Below are 19,237 nucleotides of genomic sequence, written 5' to 3'. Positions count from 1 at the left end.
CACCTTCCTCAAAAAAGGTCACTCATTCAAGGGATCAAGTATCTACATATATCTGTGTGTGTGTTTGTGTGTATATTAGCTAATATCTTCATGATTTAAAAAAGCCTCCTCCTTCAAAAAAAAAAAAGAGTTATCTAATTTTTGTATCACTTAAGAAATGTATATGCACAGTATGTATACTAACAGCTGGAAAGAAAGCTAACGTCTGCCTGCCCCAGAAATAAATTAGCATGCAGCTAACATCAAAAGAGCCAAAAACACTCACTGCAAGTGTGAACACATATTTGATTGCAGGACTGTGTCTTTCCCAGGGCTGACCTTATAAATTAAACAGTGTAAATCTCAAGGAAGTGTTTTCTGAACATTTAGATTCACTGTGAACATTAGGATGCCCTTCAAATTAACATCTAACATTATTAGCCTATTGTTGGACATAAACTGCTTCATTACTGGTGACTGAGAAAACATATACACACCAGTACGAACACAAAACTTATAAAAGAATGGGAGGAACTATTCAAAATCTCAGGATGTGAACATTTAAATAACAATTTTTTAACTAGGATATTGAATCTGCATATGGAAAAGCTCTTGCAAATAGTAAATAAAGCTCTTTACTTTGATGCTTAGAAGCACAACAACAAGAAAATACCCAATACTTGGGAAGTAATATCTGAATGCACTATACTACAAAGATTTTGTGGAACTAATTCCTACTTATAACCCAGTCTCAGTTTAAATGCCCCTTCCTAGAGGAGACATTTCCTCCTTTATCATACTGGGCTATATTGTCACTATATCCAAATGCAGTGGTCTCCACTTCATCTTTTTCTGAAACTCTTCACTCTTACAATGAGCTGCTAAGATCTTCCCTACTAAACCATAAGTTCCATAAGGGCACCATCTATGTTTATCTTCTTTTCCCTTTTATAACTAATGCCTTGGCAATATGTATATTTTTGGAGTAAGCTAGTTAAGGAATGGATACATAAATAAAGACATGAATTCTAAATCATCTCTAAAAAGTATGAAAGATTAATTGGAAAAGTTAATGTCTACAATAAGAACAGGATGAAAGGAGAAGGGAAACATTAATACACCCTACATCTATTTAAGAATCCGAAACACTTAAGCAGCTTTACTCATTCAGAATGTAGAGAAACCCAATTCTCACCTTCAGACTACCGTCTGTATGCAAAACAAGGATGTTGCTTAGTTTTTTTTTAAGCTAGAAGAATGTCTGATTTCATTTGAAAAGCAAAACAAGCAATATGTTCTCAAGTGAATTGTTTCCCACTGGAATAGAGAATAGAACCTATTACGGTGGCGTCTTTCATTTGGAAGCTGCTCCATGAAAAATCATGGGATATGGGGTCACACTCAGCAAGGGCAAATAAACAAATTGTGGTAAACCCATCAGCATTATCAGCATCATTGTGAATTTTAAAATATATTCAGTAGCTGGTATAAAACAGGTATGAAACATAAATCTAAACAGTCTGAAATAAGTGACTCAATTAAAATCTATGGTTATCTTGTCTAGCAATATGAAATCTGCAGTTCTATGATCTTATAGAACATAATCTTGTTCCGTAACTTCCCCAGGTCACCACAATCACTCCCTACAATTCTTGAGTCAGCTCTCTGGATAATTTCTATCACTTTCTCCTATGTCGTCCCCCCCCACCCATGGCTTACCTGTAGTGTCGGGAAATCTCTTCTTCCACCTGGGTAATGAAATCACATTTGGTACATGAGTGTTCTTTGCTTTCCTTGACAGCCGGCTGCCCGTCTGACCCTTGCAGGTGATTGCCTTCTTGCTTGACGTCCGAGGCCGGGGATTCGTGCATGCTCTCGTAATGAAAGAGGAGCACGTCCACGTCGGGGGTGGCGAACGGGCACTGATGGCACTGGTGTTTGACTCTCGAGCTTCCGGCCGCCCCAGGAGACAAGTGCAGAAGCAGGAGCGCACAGTGGGAACAATTACTTTTCCTACAAGCGAATGGATAAGTAATTTCTCCAAGGTGCTTTTCTGGGCTGCAAAGGCCTCTGGGACAGAAGGGACAGTGTTTAATGGTACACTTGTGAATGTTATGGAGCTGCTGATAATGACGAAGAAGTGGCCCCACCACAATGACGTCGGGGCCATGGCTCTTGGAGTATCGAAAGTCACAGAACTGACAGTTGTAGCTGGTGACCATGTTATCCTCTGCCCCCTTGCTGGAGAAGTCCTTCTTCTTCACCCCACTAGAGCCCTTGTCTGCCTTGGTCATTGGCTCCCCGTCTGCACTTTTGGGTAGATCATTCTGATTAATGACAGAGCCCCTGGAAAGCTTATCATTCAATTCTGGATTAAGGCCGCCTGACTGCGCTCCGCCATGCTGCTTGCCGTAATGTTCTAGCAGTTTCAGTGAGCTCGAGGACTCACAGCTGAAGCTACAAAACTTACACCAGTAGTAACTGGTGGCCTCTGTACCATTTTGTCTCGAGTCAAGGGGCTTGATGGGCACTGAGTAACCAACGGGTGTGTCATCTCCCGCCTTGACTGTGATCTTGTCCTGCCATTTGCCCAGGTCTCCAGCATCACCAGGCCGGACGGCTGGGATGCATTTGTTAGAGTTTTTCTCTGAAGGTTTTGCACCCTCAGAGGAGGGGAGAGAAGCTTTTATTTTGTTCGGGTGAGTCTGAAGAAAATGTTGTTCTAGTTCTGTTGATGAGTTGCCCATGTAAGTGAAATTGCAGAATTTACAGCGGAAATACTTGGTGTTTCCTTGGCAATCTGGTGTCTTCCGGCCAATGCCAATGAATGTTCCACCTGAAGTGACCTGGCAGAGAAGACATGGATGTTACTTTAAAGGTATCATTAATTAATGTTCTCTGTAGGCAGGCGGAGGCGACACTGCCGAGTATTCTACATCAAAAAATACAATAGTGCTTCTGCTTATTATGAAATCACTTGAATAATTAGAGCCAAAGAAATTCGCTCTTCATTACTCAATAGCCACTCTCTGAGAGGCTCATTATGCTAAACATTTTTGGCCAAAGTATCAGATGAAGGTAAGTAATAAAAGTACTATAACAAATTCAAAGGATTTAATAATATACACTTTTAAACAAAAGACTAAGAAGATGACTTTCAATTAGAGGTTTTACGACTGCCTCCTTCAAATCCTGCAGAAGCATCCAAATCACTGGGGATTTCTTGTCACAAAGCTAAGGGTTGCTGTCAAAACCAGAGGCAATTGCTCAGAGATTACTCAATGCAGGCGCCCTCCAAGGAAATCCTCTGTTCAGTTCCTACGGCAATGAGGCTGCAAAGATGAAGTCTATCTTTCGGGTAAAATAAAAGTGCTAAATGACCACACAAAATGGTTCATGGTTAAAGCCCAAGTACGCAGTTAGACTGAAAGTAAAATGAAATCTCTGGGCTTGAAATCTTAGTGAAGGAGGACTAAGGTAAGGAATTTAATAAAATGTTTCCCAATCTAGAACAAATAAAATGAAGAAAAGCTTCATGAGCCTTATTTGATGAAGGCTCTGTCTCATAGCAAAGACTCAGCTGCTCTGATGAGCTGGTCATGGGGATAGTCAAGGACTAAAATAAAATAATTCCACCATAATAATCACAACAGCTTGGTCTCCCATCCAAAATTTGAAAATTGTATATAGTGTTAGGGCAACCACAGCCTTCAAAGGGCATTTTATATAAAATTCTTCTCTGGGTACACCACACCAGGTGGCTCAACTGAGTGCAAGCACCCAGCAGTCAAAATTCATGGTTTGAAAGAGTTTTGACAGAACTGGTCCAAAGGGGGAGAAATTTCCTTTTTTAACAATCAGGGGAATTTTTAAAAATTTTCCAGCAACCAGATGTAACAGATTAAGCACGTGGCATAATTGTGTTCTTCCTTCTTTCACAGCTGCTCAAAAATGACATGTGTGATCACTGCTCATATCCAATTCACTCCATGAGAAAAAGTCTCAAGCATCTCAAAATCATTTAAAAGATTCTACTTAACATGCAAATAATATTCCTTTAGCGCACTCAGAGACATGGCTGTACACTACTGTACTGGGCCAAGACAGAAGTCCATCTGCCACTTAAAGAGGGGTGTGACCTGGATAGAATGACTTAACCTCTCTGGCAACAGCTTCCTCCCTGGGGGCAACCTTTAAACTTACTTCCAATATTACAGTTTGAGAAAATGTGCATGAACACACCAACAGCTCAACATTTACTGTACATTACGATAATAAATTACAAAGGACTCCCACAGTCCTTAATCGAAGATGACAATGTTTCACTTTAGACAATGTCTAAATTTACCATGGCAAACCCCCAGATCACAGTCTGTTGACAGCAGAGCATCATCTAATCAGAAGGGCAAGACTGGGGGCACCCTCCCCGGCAGCAACCTGACAATTAATCATTGGTGTAAAAGATGTCAAGGCCAGACCACACAAGAAAAGTCTAATCACCACTCGAACCTCGCATCTTAGAAACCAAAGCAAATAAAACTTGCAGTGAAATGTAATGTGTAACACTGTAAAATTCCTCCATTTTCTAATTCCCTAGAAATGAGAAGAACCTTGCTTTCAAAATCAAAATGAAAGCTTTCAATGGCATGGCACCTACTCAGATACTTGGTTCAGGAACTTCAACTTGAATCGAAAGGCAGAAATTCATAATTATTCCCATCTTCTCTAATGTAGGCAAAGAAAGCCAGTGTACAAGCTCTAAAGACGGAAATATGCTTCTCTGGGCTACCATGTTTCTTCAGAGTTGTCGAGTTTCCCTAACAGAAAATGTTTTGAACTATTGCTTGTAGAACAAGGATTCCTGAGAAACCACGACACATCATCACTATTTCTTTGATTTTGCAATTTTCAAGCCTCATGTGTCAAGTCCACACTGCAAGGGCTGAGCAAAGAGCTCATCCAGTGTTAAGAAAGCCCTAAACTTAAGATTTTGAAATGAATTAAAATGACTATGAAGCATCACAATATCTCTTTCAGTATCTGACATCAACTTTAACAGTCATAAAATCCATGCTAAGAAAGACTACTATCCAGTGAACGGGACATTTCATACCAAAAACTGCCAGTTAAACCTTTTGGTCTGGAATTAATTAAACTACTGTGAAAACTGTATTAAATTTTTTGAGTTGGTAGTGTCCATGTGTCTAAATAGTGTGCAGGTATGCGCGGTTGCTCCAGTCGGGTCAGACTCTGCAACCCTATGGACTATAGCCCGCCAGGCTCCTCTGTCCATGGGATTCTCCAGGCAAGAATACTGGAATGGGTTGCCACGCCCTACTCCAGGGGATTGTCCCAACCCAGGGATCAAACCTGTGTCCCCTGCATGGCAGGGGGATTCTATATGCACTGAGCTACTGAGCGAACTCCATTATTTAGGATGCTTTTAATGGTTATATATTTTATGCTAAAAACTGCCTTCATATTATTCACTGTCCTTCAAACAACCAATAACACAAGGATCTCATTTAATGAAAAGAACAATACTGACATATATAGATTATCTATTTGCCTTCCTGGTAAACAGCAGTTAATCACATTAGTATTACATAGTATTAAAAGTTAATACACTATTAGAATTACATATCCTATACATTATAAAAGTCAACTTTAGTAAACATAATTACTCAGTGTTCTATTTCCTTTCTCTTTCAAAAAGAAGGTTTTAAGGCTACATTTGTGGCCATCTTTATACATTATAAGAGATGTGGCAAAATATGATTGATGCATATCATTTAACTGTCATTCGGAAATAAAATATAATTTCTTACTTTAGGACACCATACTTAAGACTATTGACCATGTCCATTTAATTTCATGACTCACAAATGTTGACTTAAAACAATTCTTTTCTAGATTAAACCCAAATACACAGCAAGAACAGTTAATGCAAAATCAATGTTTTGCAGCAAAAGTTTATTTAATCTTATTGCCAGGAAACAGCACCTACACTTTTAGAGAATTATTTCCAACTTTCCAAACGGTTGAACCCAGCCATTGGGATAGAAAAAAACTTATTCCCTAGCTATGACTATACTAAGAAGAGATCACAGCAGAATAAAGAGTATAAACTTCAATGCTGCTTCTTTTGCTAACCAGAGCGCTACTAAAAATCCATTAATCCAGCAATGCCATAGATACAGATATCCACATTTTAAAATTCCTTTTAAACTGCAAATTCTGTTTGGGCCAAAACTGACACCTAATCTCTGTAGTAGAGATCAGGTTACAGAAGTAAACAAACTAGACCACACTTCTGTTTTTAGATTACCTATATTGGGGGCTTCCCTGGAGGCACAGTGGAAAAGAATCTGCTGGCTAACGCAGGAGACACAGGTGTGATCCCTGATCTGCGAAGCTCCCACATACCTTGGCACAACCAAGCCTGGGCACCACTGCTGAAGCCTGCGTGCCCTAGAGACCCCGCTCAGAAACAAGCAACGTCACTGCCATGAGAAGCGTGAGCAGCACAGCTAGAGAGGACCCCTGCTCACTCAACTAGAGAAAAGCCAGTGCAGAAACAAAGGGTCAGCGTAGCCAAAACGAATTAATTCTTTAAAAGCTCTTTTAAAAAAATACTTATATTTTATAATAAAAATTTGAAGGGAAAATATTTTATTCATTTGTGTTTATCTTTACTTGCATTTGTTTGCTCTCAAGGGAAGTCTCAAGTCAAATTCTGTGAAAAGACACATTATTTAACCTTCTGGAATCTCAGTTTCCTCATCTTTATGGATATAAAGATTACTGTATGCCTTGCCACTTTTTAGGATTATTATGAGGATCAAGTGATAGAATGCACTTGAAAGTTATTTGCAAAGTCTTGATCAGTCTAGAATTCTTTGAGCTGATGGGAATGTTCTGTAGTTGTCTATCCTGATGAACATGGCAGGCACTAGCCACATGTGGTTATTAAACACTTAAAACAGAGCTAGTGCAAATGAAGAACTGATTTTTTTAAAATTTATGTTGTTTTAATGACTTTTTCATAAATTTAATTAACTGAAATTTAAATAGCCACATGTAGTTGGTGAATACCATGTCAGACAGCACACTCTACAGTACTATTCACATGAATGAAACTATTATTTAATAAAATGAACTATCTCTTGAATTTCTCCAGACACTTGAAGAGACTAAACAGAAGGGGAAGTACTAAAGTCAAACTCAAATACTTGTCACTGCTAGTATTCTTAACTGTAAACAGAAAAGCTCAATTCTGTTGTTACTACCTTAATGCTTTCATTTACATTTCTTTTTGGACTGGACCGAATGAATGGTATCTCATTCATCTTTGGAAGTAAGCAGGAGCACCATACGCTTTGGTTGAATGAATGAACTAGTTACTGGAGATATGAAATCTCCCACCTACTTGGGATATGGGGGCTATAGTAATTCACAGCCTTATTGTGCAATGTGACAAATGGGCTTCTTCAAACAATGAGACAAATTGCATCTTTCACCCCAAAACAAACGGATTATGGAGTCATTCACTTGTGAATCAGAGTTATACAGAAACAGCCAAGATATGTGTTAAGGCATGAAAAAGAACAGATTTTATTATAAGTTGTTTTTTACTGATGGAGGACTATGACGTCTTTTTATTCTATTTTAACCTCAGTTCTAAAAACTCTTCCTTCCATGTAGTTTGTTCCACATCTTTCATTTATAATTTATCTACATATGGCTTTTCACAAAAATGTTTCACTACAGAAGTCAAAAATATAAAAGGTTGGCTTTTTTCAAGGTCTTAAACCTCAATTTAGCTCTTTCCTTCTAATAATATGGAACAAAAACTAGTAAGAACCATATCTAAAAGAATATGTCAAAGGGAAGGATCTTTTAAAGCCTCAGAACTCTTAAAATGACACTTTAGTAAATGTACTTATTTTCAATGGAACAAAAAGAGTTGTTTGAACTAAATACAAACTCTTCCTCAGATGTGGTTCATTTTCAAGTACTGTAATTGATGGCAACAGAAACAATTAGGAGGGTACTAATTTAAAAGGACTTGAGGTTACTGGTTGATCATCAAAAAAAGTAAATTCTTGACAATAAAAAGTTAAGTTGTTAAAAATCACAGTTCAAATACTAAAGTCACAAATAATGTGAAGAAATCTGTCAGGGCCCATCGTGGCTGAAAATAACTAAATTCAAGATCAAAGTGCTAATCTATATTGGGGCTGTTTCTGCGTTGTACAGTGCTTCAAAAAAACACTGCAGAATATAGAGTGTGCTTCAGTGATGTATCTTTGATGGAAATTAAATATTTAAAATTTCAATAACAAACCTAATTAAATGGCAATCAGCTCAGTCTCACGCTATCATATATCACATATATATACATATATATATATATATATATAGCCAGAATAAATCCCATAAACAACCTTGTCATTTGGATTTACAAAAGCCAACTATTTGGGCGGGGAGGGGGGAGGGGCGGGAGTGGATCCATAACTTAAATTGGTAGAAGGGGCAAATATAAGGGTAAAATACTGCCCATTCTTAATTATCTACATTTTTATAATAAACTTTTTGGATTACAGTAATAAACAGTCTATCTTAAACTGGTTTTCTCATTTTACTCAGCATAATATCAATCTAATTTTCTATGGTTATTTGGTATTTGGAGAGATAGAAAACCAGTAAACCTTAAAGTCAGTCTCACTAATTTAGAAGATAATCTCTTGGGAGAAAACATGCAAAAGAAAACTGAAAATGCAGAGTAAGTAGATGATAAGGCTGAGTCCATTATCCATAACCCTCCTCTCCTGCATCTGATTTGCCATCACTGCTGGCTCAGAATGGAGATTAATATTAATTGCGTGTTTGTTCTAAAGAGGGTCTTAATGGGAAATGAGAGCTGAATCACTGTGGAACATCCTTCCTTCAGGGAATGGTGATTTGTGGCATGCCTACTACATGCCAAGTGCTGAAAAGACTCAAAGAAATGACAAAATCCCAAACCCCCAACATGTCTGCATTTCAGTGCAGAAAGTTCCAGCTAAATAAATGACAACAGTGGAATATGTACTTTCTGCTCAGAGATGTACCAAGTTCCGTGATCACACAGAGGAAAAGCACCTAACTAACCCTGACTGGTCTGCAAAGGTTTCTGAAAGGAGGTGACAACTGAGCTGTGGACAGATGAGCTGGCATTTGGGGCGAGACTCAAAGGTGGTGATCTCAGAAAGGCTTTTCAGATGCAGGAAACAAAATGAGTAAAACATAAACGAGGATGATACAGTGCAGGCTGCTCTCAGGAAACATGGAGGAATTTTGGGGGTGAGAGAGAATTTGGAAAAGTGATGTCTTGATGGAGAGTTTACATTGAATTATACGAGTATACTTAAAATAATGTTTAATAAAAAGTTATAGAAAATTTAATTATGCAAGTGTAATTTAAATAATCTAGTTTTTTAGACTCTACAAAACACAGGAAGACTGACAAGTGGAATTTTTAAAGATTAAAGAAAGGAAGGAAGGGAGGGAGGGGAGAAGGAAGGGTATGAGAAGAGATGGAGGAAAGGAAGGACAGAGAAAGAGGAAGGAAAGAGGAAAAAGAACAGAAAGAAACAGGAAAAGGAGAGGAGAGAAGGAGGTAGGAGTTGAGAAGGGAAAAGAACAGAAGGAAACAGAATGAGAAAGAAAATAAGCAAAGAAACCATTAAGAATATGCTAAGAAAACATTAAGGGTGGAGCTGGGGAAGGAATAAAGAAGAAAGACAGGACAAATCGTTCCATTGTTTGGAGAGATACAAATCAGGAAGACATCCAAGGCAACTGACATTTCCAGCCTGACTGACTTGAAAATAGGAACCTAGAAAAAAAGAGGAACACAAAGTTGTTTCAGGGAAGGAGCTAACAACTTTACTTCTACATGTGTTGACTTTGAGATGCCAGATGGAATACTGAGGTGGAGCTACCTGCCCATCGGCTGGAAAAACAGGTCTTAGAATAAGCTACTGTTTATTGTAAGATTCCCAATATGTTACTGGACCCATGAAAGAATGCATGTGCTCTTTGATATCAACAGGTCATCTAACTATTAAAGGAGCAATGCTGGACAAGTAGAATTCCTAAGTTCCTCATGGTAGCCCCAACTTACTTTGCTTTTAGGATCCAGACACTTCACACAGCTCTGAGCACGTGATGGGGAATGACACAAATTAGACATGCTAAGGGCACTCTGAGCGTCTCTGCCTCCACACCCATTCCTATACTTACTTGTAGGCAAAGAATAAAATCTAATTACACAACTTTAAAAACATATGGAAACTAGGTGCATCTGCTTAACACTGAATCTTCATAGAAAAACCAACCTAAATTGTGCCTCATAACCAGAAGAGGGGAATACAACTCTGAGATCATCTATTAACTCATAAATTCCTAAAAAAAAGTCCTTCAAACAAGGGGAATATGAAGTAAATCAAATACATGGACAAAGTGTCCCTAAATATGGGGATAAAAGACTGAATCCTTAATTGATGAAATCAAAATTTGGCCCTTATGCACTCTATCAGAAGTATCTTCTGTAGCCAAAGTACCAGTGAAAATGAATCACCGTAATTGAAAAAAAGACATATCCGCAAAACTCATTATCTTTTCAATGATTTCAACTATAAGCTAGTAGGTTCAAATAAAGCAGCATCACACTACAGAGACTGGATAAAAGACCATCACAAAGTCCCCAAATTCAAAGGCCCGCAAAATCGCTGAAGTCCCCAAACTCAATGTGACTCAGAGAATATGCATCAAACAGACCTGGTGTACCATCTTATATCTCCTCCCTTGGCCTATTTGCTTTTCTAGTTGGAGTAAACTCAGTCTTACAATTGAGAAGGCCTTATATCATAGTGGTTGTGAAGACAGTTTTTTGTAGCCTATTTACCCTGGTTTACATCCCACTGACCCACTTCCACAACTCTGTGAACTTGGGCGGGTTACTTTCCTCTATGCTTACTCCCTCCTTTTCTAAAATGGATATAATGGTAGTGTCAACTTCAAGGCTTTTTATGAAGATGAGTTAATTAATACATGTACAGAGCTTAGGTCTCTATGCACATACGAGAAACCCTTAATAAATGCTAGCTATTATTAGGACTGAATCCAAAATTGGGGTAAAAAACAGGACATACACGTAATTTTGATTATATAAGCAAAAAAAATAAAAGAAGGATTGGTCAAATTTAAAGTAATACAGAAAAATTTTACATTTGATTTTCAATTAAAATTAAACAAGGTCTTCTTTGATATTCTGAACATGCTTAACATTGACTTTAAGCTTTAGAATCCCATCATGAAGAATTCAAGAGGTCTACGGGCTAATGGTTCTCAGAAACAGACTCCATAAAGGAAATCAGAAAATGAAAGAGAACCGCTCTCCTTCTCCCAACTTTCCTGGGGTTAGTACACTCCATATGTATCTGTGTCTCCAACAGCTGTGTGTATGCTGTAATTACAATGACCCAAGAAACAAAAACATTGAATAATCTGCTGACTTGATATGGCTAGCAGAACATGCCATTTGGGGATAAAATTTTTATTAAGAGTTGAATAATGCTAAATTTGATTGAACGCACAGATAGCCATGATTCCTTCTTCTAAACATTCTGCCTAGAGAGAAATACAGATATTCAAGAAAGTGATACATGTTCTCCAAACGATAGCAGATAAACTGAAAATCCAAGAAGGATTGACATTTATCAGGCTGACCCTCCTGTAACAAAGCCCAATGGAGATTTAACCATCATGCAGGTAAAAAGATTAGTGAAAATAGTCAAACTATTCTATTCCACCCAGTGGCTACATTATCCAGCTCAGTTATCTTCATGATGAAAATAACCTGGTAAATGCCAGAACTTTGCTTTCCTTTTACAGCCTTAGGCTGAGCATATGTTTTATTTTGCACACTTTATTACTTGTTAAAGAGACACAGTCCTGAAAAATAAGTATGGCTTCACAGACCAAACACTCTGTACTCTAGAGAGAGTCTGAAGTGACTCAAGTCTCATTCACCAGTTTTTTTAAAATGCAATTGTCCTCAACTCAGAGAAACAAAGCAAGAGAACCTCCTAAGCGCCACAACTTCCCTCTTGCTCCAAATCAAAGGAAACAGAAGGCAAATAAATAAATATTTGGAGGTTAAAATTCAAGAAAAGTCAAAATCGACCAAAATGAGACGAATGTTCTCTGGATTTTTCTCTTTTTTCCCAGACCAAACTGTAATCCCCTGTTCAAAGGAGAGTATGGGAACATGTTAAGAATCTATAAAGCTCATAGAGTTAAATACGTTGAAAATACAAATACAAAAGATGACTTCCTAGCTTGAAAATCTGTTCTTCTTGCTTCTAACATGACATATTATGCAACTCTGCTAAATATGTATTTATAAAACAGAAACATAGTGCTCCTAGCTCAAACACAAGACAGTCACTGAGATACTTCCGCTAACCTTAAAAATTTCATTCAGGGCTAAAATGAATTTAATAGCTGCGCATCCTGTAGCTCCCTTCTTAGAGGCCTAAATAATGCAGAATAACAGGGAAGGTTTCCTAACATGCAAAGGCAACATACACATCATGAGCATTTATAAACTTGAGCTAGCTTAAACACTTTCCCGTGGGAAGCACAACTTGACAAGACTCCGACTTTTATAACCTGATCTGAGGGCTAAGAGCTCCCCCATAAAGATGACGCAAACACCCTAATGCACCGCACATTAAGCCCCAATGAAACAGCAACGTCCGTGTTTAACAACGCAGGTCTCCACTCAGCAATGGTTTAAATATAAGCATAATAAAGAAGATTAAAAAGAAAGAGGCTGTAATTACTTTTAGAAGAACTCAATCTCTTCTCCTATTATTGGTGAGCCTCAAAGGCTGAACACAGGTAGCAAAAATTACATGAAGGGTTTACCCACCAAGTTGCATCCATTATTTGTAAAAACTTAAGCATAATAATCGATATAACATGCAGGGGAAATTTAAAAATTGAGAAAATAACATCCTGGTCAAGTCCATGAGTCTTAACCTAGCCATTATATCTTTCCTTGTTTCTTCTTGGAAAAGATCAATATTTTTCTTCTGATTTCAGGGCTGGGTATGCTACCTCACGGTGTGGGAGGGGAGGGGGGCAGGAGGGATCTGAATTCAACAGACTCAAAAATGCCTGTCCTGATTTTATGATGAACCTTTGAAACTCCATTATCTGGCTGGAGATTTTTCGATTAAGAAGGAGAAAAAGACACTGTTATTTGGCATTTTTTTTTTTAAACAAATCTGTAATTCTTTGACTTCATGATGTATAATAAAATTTACACAGAAGTGGATACGGTCAGTTACAAACAAGTCCAAACTTCAATTATTAAAGCCAAATAAATGTCAAATAATCTGAACTTGAAACTAAAATCTTCAAATTTGTTTCAATTATGTCTTTTTCCCCCAACCCTATATATCATGCTTGCACTCAGGTCAGTTCAAATTATTTAAAACCATCCATGTCAAACCAAAATATAGATCAAAGCCACAGAGTTCTTAAGTCCTCTATTTCTGACTTCTGTTCCTTTTTTCTTGGCCTAAAATGTCATAAATCTCTCATTAACCACCAACTGCCCTGAATGTTAAAAAAAAAAGAAAAAGCTAATTGAAAAAGATGAATGAATCGCACATCTATTACTTCAACTGGCTTAAATTACAGATTGACGTTAATAATTCCTGGAATGAAATGACTATTTGTCTGTAATCCTTGTATTTACCAACATCTTTCTATCAGAATACACACAAGCCATTAATTTGCTATCAATTTCTGACAAAACTGCATTAAAGAAATTCTACAGTCAGCATTTTACTTCCTACAGCTTTTAGTTTCCATACAGTTCACGTGTCAAGGAAAGAACCTCTCAAATGGCATTTCAGCGACACAAAAGTATGTGGATGAAAAGGGGGGGGGGGGTTCAGATGTGCTTTTATTCAATTTGTGCATATAGGGAAGCTATCTGATATTTATTCAGCATAAAAATATTAATAAGTTATTTATCTTCAGACATGTTCTGCATCAACATCTGGTGTGTGTATGAAGTATTCAAGATTAGCATTTGGCCTGAAGTACATTCAGTGGCCTTTTCCCAAACTGAAGAAAGTTAACTCTCTTTAGGCTGGTTTCTCTCTCCAACCATTTCTTTCAAAGGATCATCCACTTTTTCCATAGATCGCTGTTTCCTATTTTTAACTGTATTATTTCTCTTTGGGAGAAAAAAAAAAATGATTTTAACAAGATTATCTCCTTGCATGTGATCTCCTACCATTTCTGTCTTCTTTACTGGGCGCTGCTGCAAGGATTTAGGAGACAGCAGAGTCTAGGATCAGCTGTTTTATTTCTAGTTCTATTAGTTCAAACTCAGATAGCTCCCACATCTGTTTTATTTCTAAAATCACTGCCCAGGAAAAGTGTCCAGCTCATTCTACCCAAACATAAACTTTACTATAAATAACTAGGAACCTAACAAATAACTGTTTGGGGGAAATGGAAGTGTGTTTAAAAATCTGAATTCTTCCAAACTATAGGCCCTTAGTAATCTTGGTTTCAGAGCCTTCCTGACAGCCAGGATCAGCTTTCCTTAGAAGTTGTCCCCAGAGTGAACAAACTGAAACTCTGACCGGAAATCCAGGTATTAACATCATATTCCTCGCTAATTGTAAAACACCATTTCACATACTAACATTATTCACTTCTAACCCTTTTATCTAAGACACGTATTTGCTTTCCAATCACAGTTTGACAGCAGAGTGTATCTGACATAAGACAGTGAAATGATCTTTAATAAGACAGCAGTTCAAAGCATGTAGCTTTCATGCATAATAACTATGTTGGCTTAATTTGCTGCGCCACAGAAATCATTCTATTTGTGGAAATTCACAAAGTAAGATGGAATTTTTAAGAGAGCTTTCCAAAGATGAAACTGGATTTTTTATATCTTCTTTATATCTCCCTTAAAGTGATAAGACTGCCATTCTGACATTTTTAAAGGACGTGGAAATTTCTCTTCTGATCCCTCTTACGAGGATTGCAAAATATGTTCACTACCTGTTATATAACCCCTTTGCCTGCCTTTCTTAATTGGCACTAGGTCAAAAGACAGGTCTAGAACAAATGTGTTTTAACTACTGAGTTGATAAAAATAACTGATATTTTCAGGGATTGAGGAGGTCAAATAAAGTGTGATGTGATTTCATTAGTTCTCCAGTACTACTTCTAATCATTCCTGAAGAAGGTTAATATTAAACCTAATATGTTTTGAAATCCCTGGCCTAATAATACAATAAAAATCTACAGACTGTAACAGAAACTAATACACTTTCTCAAGCTGATCGTCAGTGTCAACTATACTAAAATTGCTAAAATGAAATGAATACATTACTTAAGAGTCCGTTCTGCATTTCATTCTATTTCAAATGGTGGATTTTTTTTTTTCATCTCACATATGCCATAAACTAAGAGAGAGGGCAGATCAAAAAGGTATGCCATTTTTAATAAAAGTAGAAATCTAAATTACTACTAAATGCTTTCATAAATTGCCATTTTCCTTAAATACAAAAAGGAATGCTTTACTGGTCTACACCAAGGTCATTCTGGTGTCCCTAGTAGTTACAATCACATTGACTTCTTTCTGAATCAATGTAAAATTTTATTTCCAAAGTTTCATTTGCAATATGTTGCTTTTCAGTAGTACACCTCTGCACCCACCAGTGTGACCCAATTCTGGGCCAGTTCAGTGTAATATCAAATCCTCATCCAAGACACAGGAAAAACTCTCCCTGAAGGAAAGACTCTTCCTGAAGGAAAGACTATAGCCAATTTTTATAATCTAAAACTAGAACAAAGCATGAATTACTATCATGTCGAACCATAAAGATTAGTGCCATTTTTGGAAGATTCTGAAAACATCAAATTACCATGAAATATGTCCAGAAATATGAAGCCTAGCTAATTCCATGAAAAGACTTTTCCCAGCCTAATAGAAACGTTGGGATTAGTTTCCATGATGAGAGGCTAAAGATAACTCTTGAATACACATTTGGATCAAACAAATGTGTCTGTCTCTTCTGCTTCATCAAGCAGGCTACCCCTTTGGTATTGGGAGCTTGAGTTTAACACCCATGTAGGATTTCACATTTCATTACTGACAACTTTTCCTTACAAAGAGATCACAATACAAAGCACAAACCTGTACATCATAGGTCCCGTTTAGTAAAACAGGCCTTGAGGAACTGATATCCTGCAACACACCAGAAAGCACAGATCGGTTGACTTTCTGGAAGTCTTTGGAATGGCTGAACTGCACCATGTTATGAAGGGCCAAGATTTTGCTGTCCAGCTCAGCATCCTGCCTGGTGCGGTTATGCAGTCCTAAGTGATACTTTCGGAAGTGCTTAATCAGATCTGTGGGGTCGTTGCCATAGTAACCGTATCCACAGATATTGCATTTAAAGTCCTGAAGCTCTGGAGACAGAGGTGCCGGGTCTGGGTTGTCATTAACCAGTACATCGGTTTTCGATTTATTCAGTCTGACACCCCCATCTGAAGGCACTTGTGGGTTTTTTGAGGCCGCTGAAACTGGGCTTGAGCCTTGGCAATTGGCTTGACCACTCTGCGCTGGCCCTGTTTCCTCCGTAGCCTTCGGTGACATCTTCTGGTCTTCCTTCATCTCCAGTGAGTCCCCTGACGGGGCGCAGGCCATATCTTGAGGGTCATCTGCCTCTGCTCTTTGAGGAGACTTCAAGGGCTCACAGACTCCCCCAGCAGCTGGAGATGAGAAAGCCAACATATTTCTCTCTGTCACCTCATCATGTGAATAGGAGGAAAGGTTTCCTCCCTTACTGGGGCTTTCATAATTAAAGCCAGCCTTCTCACTCAGGACTGAGCTTTTCAAGTCCTTCTTGCTGCTAGAAGATGGATCCTGGACATGCGAGCTATGTTCCTCCTTATTATTGAGTTCTGCAGCATCACTCTGATCCGTATTTTCTGACATCTGATCTGCAGAAAATTCTTTGTTCTTTCCAGGTCCCTTGCTTTCTGTACCGACAGGCTCCAGGGTCTGACCCTCGCCTTCACTAGCAATGTTTCTCAGAGGGGGGTTCTTTTTCCGGACCATATCTGTAAAAACAGAAGAGAAAGGAAGATACAGGGTTATTTGAAATTTGCAGGCATGTAATCTAATCGAGAACAATTTCCTTACTCTATTCAAGGCTTTTTAAGGCACAGAACAAAAAATTGTCTCTAGGAAAAAAAATCAGTTTTAAAAATAGCAAAAAAATGAAACTGAAGCCAACAATTTACATTTAGAATTATTTTTGTCACAAAGGGTGGCTCATTTATTACTTTAAAATGGTTTCATGAGTATCAAGGTATTAACTATTATTACTAGCTCTATCCTTCCTATAAGTTCATCTTGCCTGCCAATTACACTCTTTGCTCAGTTTCTTTCTTCAGTTAGAGTTGACAGATAAATGTGTCTATATTTATCCATGTTATATACTATGTGTAATATGTACACATGTTATGTTTATAGAGTATATATAGTTGTTTATGTTTACAGAATATATGTTTTGTGTTTATTTATATGATATGTATATGTGTATATAAACAACTATAAAGTGAAACTCAATACTGTTACACACTGCGCAACCAAGATATAAATATAGTTTTAACCAAAATATCGTCAGAGTCAAAAGACAGAAAGAGCATGTTATAAACAAAGTGAAAAATGCCTCTTTACTTTTAGGAATGGAGGATAACAAACATTTCGTCTCTACCCTACCGATAAATTATGTTAAGCCCCCTTTTGAGGGGGCTTGCCTGAAAGAAGGGGAACCTGGTACACATCAAAGTGACCAGGCTGGGCCTTGCCAGTACTCCATCCTGCGTGATGGAGACCCACTTAAGCCTAGGTCTCCAGACACAGTGTAGTGGAAACAATACCAACCCCACCGTTAGGAACACAAGGAAATTGACTAAAGGAAATATTCAGTTGAACCATGTGACACTGTCATTCTGGCAAACTGTTAGCAGTTGCCTATGGTACACCTTCACATGCTACCCCAACTGTGCCTTTAGGGTCCACAGAATAAAACTGTGGGGAGTCCAATGAATCAGAAATCTAAGGGAGGGAGTTACCTCTAAGGAGATAAGAAACAAATTGTATCCTGCCAATAAAAGAGTGCAGTAACAACGGCTTGTGGAGAACTGATGTTCATGGCCTGTGTTCCTTAATTCTCCAACCAAACAACTGAAAGAATTCTGTATGCCATCACCCCAACTGTCTCTCAGAAAAATCCACCTGTAGACTGACCAATAAACCAAGCCTTCTTTACTAGCTGACATTACCACAAGGGCAGATTTAAGAGAGAGAGTTACATGATTATCCAAAATGTCCTCTACTGGAGAATCCACATCAACGGCACACTTCAGTTGTTCTCATGTATAATTTCTCACAAGTGCTGAGAAACCACACTGGCTTCGGACATGTGGGTAAATCTTTGCTTGTGAAAAGCTGCTTATGCAAAATTTTTATAAAATGAATCACTGAACCAAGACAACGCACCAGATAGAATAAGGAATTGGTTAGAAGGTAACAATTCACTTTCTTGAATAATGTCACAAATAGTATAACAGTACTTAAGAGAATACACTGCTCTTCTTTGATGCCAGAAACATCAGTCATCTAACATTCATAGACTCTCTCACTTAGAACAATAAACCAAAAAGAAAACAACTACTTACAGGATGAAAGGCTGCAGTTTCAAGGGAAGGTGATAGTCATGAACCATGTAAGCCAGTCTGGCAAGGGGATAGGGGATGGAGTGTGGTCTGTACCTTGCTGTCACTACCATTAGCTCCTAAAGTTAACTAAGCCATGTAACCATCGTTTAAAAATAAATGGAACACTGGTTAAATAATTTATAACATTTGCATTTTAATGTCTCATTTGTTGATGTTGACATTTTAGGAGACTTCTATTTTTCTGTCAGAAGAGACAGCACTTGGGAACTTGTACCAATGAATGGAAGACTGGAAGGCAGTTTCACTGGTAGTCAACAAAGGGAAAACTAAGAAGGAAAGAAAAAAAGAGAATAAAAGGGAAGCTTGAGAAATAAGCTATGGCCTAAAATATAAGAGTTTGAGTAAAAAATATACTGTT

The 19,237-nt window shown here is 37.9% G+C and overlaps 1 protein-coding gene across 11 annotated transcripts in view; it reads right to left on the bottom strand.

Moving 5' to 3' along the window:
* The window catches only part of TRPS1 (transcriptional repressor GATA binding 1), a 271,550-nt gene that overhangs the window by 200,323 nt on the left and 51,990 nt on the right, over positions 1-19,237 (bottom strand). For all 11 annotated transcript variants that reach the window (XM_043483074.1, XM_043483077.1, XM_043483067.1 and 8 more), the window contains 2 exons: positions 16,265-17,193; positions 1,699-2,825 (listed from right to left, as the gene is read on the bottom strand). In XM_043483074.1, the coding sequence (XP_043339009.1) occupies positions 1,699-2,825; positions 16,265-17,193 (2,056 nt within the window). The remainder of the gene's footprint in view (positions 1-1,698; positions 2,826-16,264; positions 17,194-19,237) is intronic.

This window comes from Cervus canadensis, chromosome 12 (assembly GCF_019320065.1).
Source record: "Cervus canadensis isolate Bull #8, Minnesota chromosome 12, ASM1932006v1, whole genome shotgun sequence".
Lineage (NCBI taxonomy): Eukaryota > Metazoa > Chordata > Mammalia > Artiodactyla > Cervidae > Cervus > Cervus canadensis.
The sequence above is the reverse complement of the archived record's forward strand: the minus strand, read 5'-3'. Positions and strand labels throughout refer to the sequence as shown.